General features: G+C 48.5%; 1 protein-coding gene across 1 annotated transcript in view; it reads right to left on the bottom strand.

The window, feature by feature from the left end:
* Positions 1 to 721: 721 nt before the first annotated feature.
* The window catches only part of LOC104467725 (A-kinase anchor protein 8-like), a 7,755-nt gene continuing 2,544 nt past the window's right edge, over positions 722 to 5,932 (bottom strand). Inside the window, exons 6-12 of the mRNA XM_010081603.1 lie at positions 5,909 to 5,929; positions 4,655 to 4,763; positions 4,216 to 4,357; positions 3,476 to 3,581; positions 2,995 to 3,125; positions 1,479 to 1,574; positions 722 to 1,240 (exon numbers count right to left, since the gene is read on the bottom strand). Of these exons, the coding sequence (XP_010079905.1) occupies positions 722 to 1,240; positions 1,479 to 1,574; positions 2,995 to 3,125; positions 3,476 to 3,581; positions 4,216 to 4,357; positions 4,655 to 4,763; positions 5,909 to 5,929 (1,124 nt within the window). The remainder of the gene's footprint in view (positions 1,241 to 1,478; positions 1,575 to 2,994; positions 3,126 to 3,475; positions 3,582 to 4,215; positions 4,358 to 4,654; positions 4,764 to 5,908; positions 5,930 to 5,932) is intronic.

The raw sequence follows: 5,932 nt of genomic DNA on the forward strand, positions 1-5,932 counted from the left end.
ACTTCCAAGCCTCCAGCCTCTCCCAAACTTTCCCAGAAACCGAGGCAGAGTCGCGGGTTATCTCAGGACAGTCCTTTTATCTCCACCCACCAAAACATTCACCTTGAAAATGAAAACCATTTGACAAACAACACAACGGTGACACCACTTAGTTTCGCTCTGCGGTAAAAGGAAGAATAAAAACATCGCGGGGAAGTATCACAGGAAGTTATGCAGATTTTTTTTTTTTTTTTTTTTTAACGGCATACACTGAAGAAATGAAACCTCCCCCGGAACCGAATTTCTGATGTTTCCAGACAGATAATCTAAGGGCACGAACCACAGTTTTTTGTTAAATAGAGAAAAATGTCAATTTTTCAGGGGAAAAGAAGAGGTTTCGTTGGCCGGACGGTGAAGTAGCACTGGTTTGCACACATGCGGAAAAGGAAATTCTCCTAGTACAAAGCCATCTAAAAAACAGAGACCGCACAAAACCTAGCTACTAAAATGAAAATTTGGTAAAAAAACAAAATTTTTTCAAAATTTCCAAAAAAAAAAAAAAAAAAAAAAAAAAAAAATCACTTTACAGGTAAAGGCTTCCACTGCCTAAGTGAGTAGAACGAGAACTCAGAAGATGGGCTATGAAATTCACAGATAGGGGTGGGGGTTGGTTTTTTTTTTTTTTAAAAAAAACAAACAACAAAATACATCAGGTCTTTTACACATCCTCCCCCTCCAGATTTCACTCCGCGTCCTCATCCTCTTGTGCTGCAGCAGCTTCCTCACTTTCTTCCTCCTCCTCTTCCACCTCCACACCCTCTACCCCCCGTCGCTCTGATTCCTCGGGGAGCGATTCCTCTGCCGGTGGGGAATTCTGCTCCTCCGCGTTTTCCGCGGCCGGCTCCGCCTCCGGTTGTGCGTGTGCCTCAGTTTCTCTCTCTGCACCTGTTTCTTCTTGTTCCCCAACATTTTTGGCTCCTTCTGCTGCTGGGTTCTCTTTGAGATCCTTGTTTGCCTCCTCTAGATTTTCCTCTTCTGGATTTTCTTCTTCTTCTGGATTTTCCTCTTCCAGATTTTCTTCCTCTGGATTTTCTTCTTCTGGATTTTCATCCTCTGCATTTTCTTCTTCTGGATTTTCCTCCTCGTCCTTGTTTTCATCTCCTCCTTCTGCTGTTCCTTCCTCTACGTTTCCGCCGCCTCCCCCTTCTCCTTCCTCATGCTCCTCTTTTTCTTCTGGGTCATCCGTGAACGGATTCTCGCCCTGAAAAGAGAAAATAAAACAACTCATCCCCTGCGATTTCCTCCCTGCCGGCTTCAAGGAATCCACCCTGAAAATCAGTGAAACGGTTCCACCGAGAGCAGCCAAACGAGCAGCTCCTGGAAGCAGGACTCAGTGACTTATTCTCCAAAAAATTCCCCAAATCAAGGTTCGGCTACTAGGAAACGCCTCCAGCGCGGAAGCGTCGCGACCCCGCGGCGACCGCTCCGCACGCACCCACCTTCAGGTACTGCTCCAGCTTCTTACTGATGAGCTTGTTGTTGAGAATGCTCCTCGCAACCACCAACGACGATTTCTTTGACTGCTCCATCATCGCCTGGACGGAAGGACAGGAAAAAAAAAAAAGCAAAAAGCGTTTAAATTTTATTCTGAATTAATTTACGAGGCCACTAATGAGTCACGGCTCAGCAGCGGGCGACAGCGGCACGGAGCAAACGTGGGTGGCTGCGTAGGAATATTTCTGAAATTTGTTGTTTTCTGCACGTTGCCCAAATTTTGTGCTTGGGAAAGGTGAATGTCAGGCAGCCGAGAAAAAAAACCGCGTGGGTCGTGTCACCCGCTGCCACGGGTGGGATGGGTTCATCTCCGGGGACCCGAGTTGTCAGTGGGCGGGTTTGGATTCGCACCGAGATTCCCGTCGGCGTCTGGCTTTTATCCCGAGAAATTGCTGTCTGGGAAGTCACGACACTGTTTGTTTTGCAAAAAAAAGGGGCAAGAGACCCAAAATCTCACATTTTCAGCTTGGCACAAAGATTTGGTGAAGGAGCTTTAATCTCGCTATTTGCAGCTTTGGCAAAGGACAAGAAGAGTCAAAATTAACCCTAAAATGGGGAGAGAGGTGTCTGGGGATGCGAGAAGAGACAAAATTAACCCTGAAATGGGGAGAGGGGCTTCTGGGGATGCGAGAAGAGACAAAATTAACCCTAAAATGGGGAGAGAGGTTTCTGGGGACGCGATAAGAGACAAAATTAACCCTGAAATGGGGAGAGGGGCTTCTGGGGATGCGAGAAGAGACAAAATTAACCCTAAAATGGGGAGAGAGGTTTCTGGGGACGCGATAAGAGACAAAATTAACCCTAAAATGGGGAGAGAGGTTTCTGGGGACACAAGAAGAGACAAAATTAACCCTAAAATGGGGAGAGAGGTTTCTGGGGACACAAGAAGAGACAAAATTAACCCTAAAATGGGGAGAGAGGTTTCTGGGGACAAGAGAAGAGACAAAATGAATTAACCCTAAAATGGGGAGAGGGGTTTCTGGGGACAAGAAGAGTCAAAATTTAAACCCTAAAATGGGAGAGAGGTTTCTGGGGCCAAGAAGAGACAAAATTAACCCTAAAATGGGGAGAGAGGTTTCTGGGGACACAAGAAGAGACAAAATTAACCCTAAAATGGGGAGAGAGGTGTCTGGGGACAAGAGAAGAGACAAAATTAATTAACCCTAAAATGGGGAGAGGGGTTTCTGGGGACAAGAAGAGACAAAATTTAAACCCTAAAATGGGGAGAGAGGTTTCTGGGGACAAGAGAAGAGACAAAATTAACCCTAAAATGGGGAGAGAGGTTTCTGGGGCCAAGAAGAGACAAAATTAACCCTGAAATGGGGAGAGCAGCACCGAAGAAGATGAAGAATGTTCTCCCTGTTTTCAGGAGCCACACGTGGATGAAAACCACCCCAATTCGTGCTCCCGTTGTCGCAGCCGAAGCCCGCGGACCCCCGGGGCGCGAGGCCGCCCGCTCACCCGGCGGTTGTGGTTGTGGTCGAGAGACTTGAGGTGCTTCTGGATGATCCCGTACTGCATGGGGATGAAGAGGTCGCAGGCGGCACAGTGCGCCGCTTCCACCTTTTTAATAAAATGCTCCATCCCCACATCTGAAAAGAAAGATCGGAACAGAATTAACCAGAAAATAATCCCAGGAGATGGGCTGGGTTCTGGATTTTTCTCCAGTTTGCATTAGAAAGTCATTTTAACCCTGATAAATCCATTTTCAACCCCCAAAAACCCATTTTCAACCCCCCAAAACCCATTTTTAACACTTCCACCACCATCAAAGCCATCCTCCCGGGGAGCAGGAGAGGAGCCGCGCGCAGCGGGTGTAACATACGTCCGGGTTCCCCCCTCTCCCTTTTTTTTTTTTTTTTTTTTTTAAACTTTTTTTTTTTTTTTTTACTCTTTTTCACTATTTTATCAACGGGGCAGCCTCACGGGGAGGAATTCTCACCTTGCGTAAGATCTTGGTCCCTATAAATCTGCTGAATAACCGCGTTGATGTCTTCGATCGCTTTACGCCGCTCTTCGGTTTTCCTCGTTTTATTCGCGACATATTCCTGCGCGGCAGAATAGCTGCTGTTAATTTTTTTTTTTCTCCACTTTGAAGTGCATCTTTCAGCACCTTCATCCTAAAAGTCCTACAAATCCCCCCACGCGTTGTCCTGCAGCACTCAGGTCACCCGCTCCGGCCACCAAAATCTGCGGTGGGCAAGCGTTCGACCTCCTACCAGTGCAACCAGTAAGAGCAGAGGTTAAGCGACCTGTTCGGAAGAAGAGAGCGGTCAAGGGCAGAGCTCTGATGCTTCAGCCCAGCTTTTCTCCACCTTTTACAACAGTTTCTGAGACAGACACTTCAAGACACAGTTCAGGAGATTTAGAGCTTCTCCAAAAAAAAAATATTTTGGAAAAAGGAAGCAAAAAATATTTGGGAAGGGAAAAAGGAAACGGGGGGAAAAAGGAAACGGGGGGAAAAAGGAAACGGGGGGAAAAAGGAAACGGGGGGAAAAAGGAAACGGGGGGAAAAAGGAAACGGGGGGAAAAAGGAAACGGGGGGAAAAAGGAAACGGGGGGAAAAAGGAAACGGGGGGAAAAAGGAAACGGGGGGAAAAAGGAAACGGGGGGAAAAAGGAAACAAAGAACACCACCCCAAATTTGTAAACACCGGGGACAGAAACACCCTGGAAGGCTCACCTGCAGGAAATCAGCTGTTTGTTGAGGCAACTTGGTTCCAACAAACTTGAAATGTTCCTTATGGAATTTACTCTCGAGGTGACTGTTCATCTCGTCGTCGTAAAAGGTCCGGTATTTGCACAACGAACAAACGAACTGGATCCTGGCGAGAGAGGAGAAGGGAAGCGATAAATTCATGGAGCTCTCCAGTCCTTTAAGGATTTAGGGGATGTTTCCCAGAGATTTCCCCAGTTGCGAGTACTATAGTCACAAATAAAATGAAATAAATAAAAAAGTCGTCAAGAGGAGGGAGAAAAAAAGGTCCAAGAGTGGGGAGAGAAAAAAAAAAAGGTCCAAGAACAGGGAGAGAGAGAGGAAAAAAAAGGTCCAAGAACGGGGAGAGAGAGAGAAAAAGCCCAAGAACGGAAGGAGAAAGTCTAAAAAAATCGCCCGCCGTTACCTTTCTACCATGCGATCCCGATGCCTCTTCTTCTGCCTGTCTTGAGTTTTCTTGCCCGCCTGCAGTTTGCGTTTGATTTGACTGATCTCCTCTTGAATCGTTAAAGCACCTAAGTGGTTAAAGAGTTCAGGCACTGATTAAAGAGAATTTCCCTCAACAAGTTTAGTCGCCAGCCCAACCCGTCCGCATGACCGAGAGACACCGGAGAGTCGAGAACCTGCTCCCAAGGATGGAAAAATCTTTTTACGACTGCACCGGCCATGCCAAATTCGCTTTTCTCCCCAAAAATCACACGGGGCAGCGGGGAGAACCCCAGCAGATGCTCTCTAAGGTGGTTTCCCGGCTTTTTATTTTAACTCCTCTTCTCTTCTACTGCTTTGATGAGGTTTTAGGCGTTAATTAATCTCAGGTTTGATAATTTTTAAGTACCACCCGCTCTGATTTCTCCAGCCTCCAACACCAGCAATGCTTGGGGAGGGGGAATTAATTCACACCGCTCATTTTTGGGACAGAAAAGCTGCTTCTCCATCCGCCCGGGTGCATCCCAGGACCTAATTTACCAGCACGACGGGCAGCAAGGACCCCCCCATGTCCTCCCGAGAGGTTTTTTTCCAGCCTTTCTGCTTCTCCGAGCTCCCTTCGGTGCTTAGGAAGCTCCATCCTCCTTCCCATCCCCAAAAACTCTCCTAACACCAAGCCTACGGCGCAGTGGGGGAATCAAAGCCCCGGACTAGTGGCTTCACCCACCTACCTCGAGCAAGGGCTCCAGCTCCTCCCTAGCCGGGCTTTTCCCGCATTTCCTTATCCCTGAGCGGACACAAAGGATGGGATTCATCTGCCTAACTGCCGCCACCGCAGCTCAGCTCGTCCCCTGTCCCCTGTCAGGGGCTCATCCCGGAGAATAAATCCATCCCGGCGCAGGGACAGCCCCCCCAACCCCACTTCTCTCCGCGATTCAATCCCACCGGAGCCTCGACCGTAGGATCCCACCGCCGGGATCGCGTCCCCCCAGGAGACTCGGGGCCGAGAGCCATGTCGCCCTTCGAGACGGCGCGGAGGGTTAGTCCAGGGCACAAGGAAGCAGAAGGGAGAGCGGAGCCACGAGGCAAACGGAACGGACTCTAAGCACTGGAGGAGCCCGAATAAACTCGTCGGATTTAATTAGAAATCTCTCCTCCGGCCACATCTGGAGGGGGGGGTCACATCCGCGCAGAGTTTCGGAGCAGAAACGAGCCGTCGCGCGTGCCACCTAACCTTTCTCCGAATCTCTTCCTTCTT

This window comes from Pterocles gutturalis, unplaced genomic scaffold, assembly GCF_000699245.1.
Source record: "Pterocles gutturalis isolate BGI_N339 unplaced genomic scaffold, ASM69924v1 scaffold35049, whole genome shotgun sequence".
NCBI lineage: Eukaryota > Metazoa > Chordata > Aves > Pterocliformes > Pteroclidae > Pterocles > Pterocles gutturalis.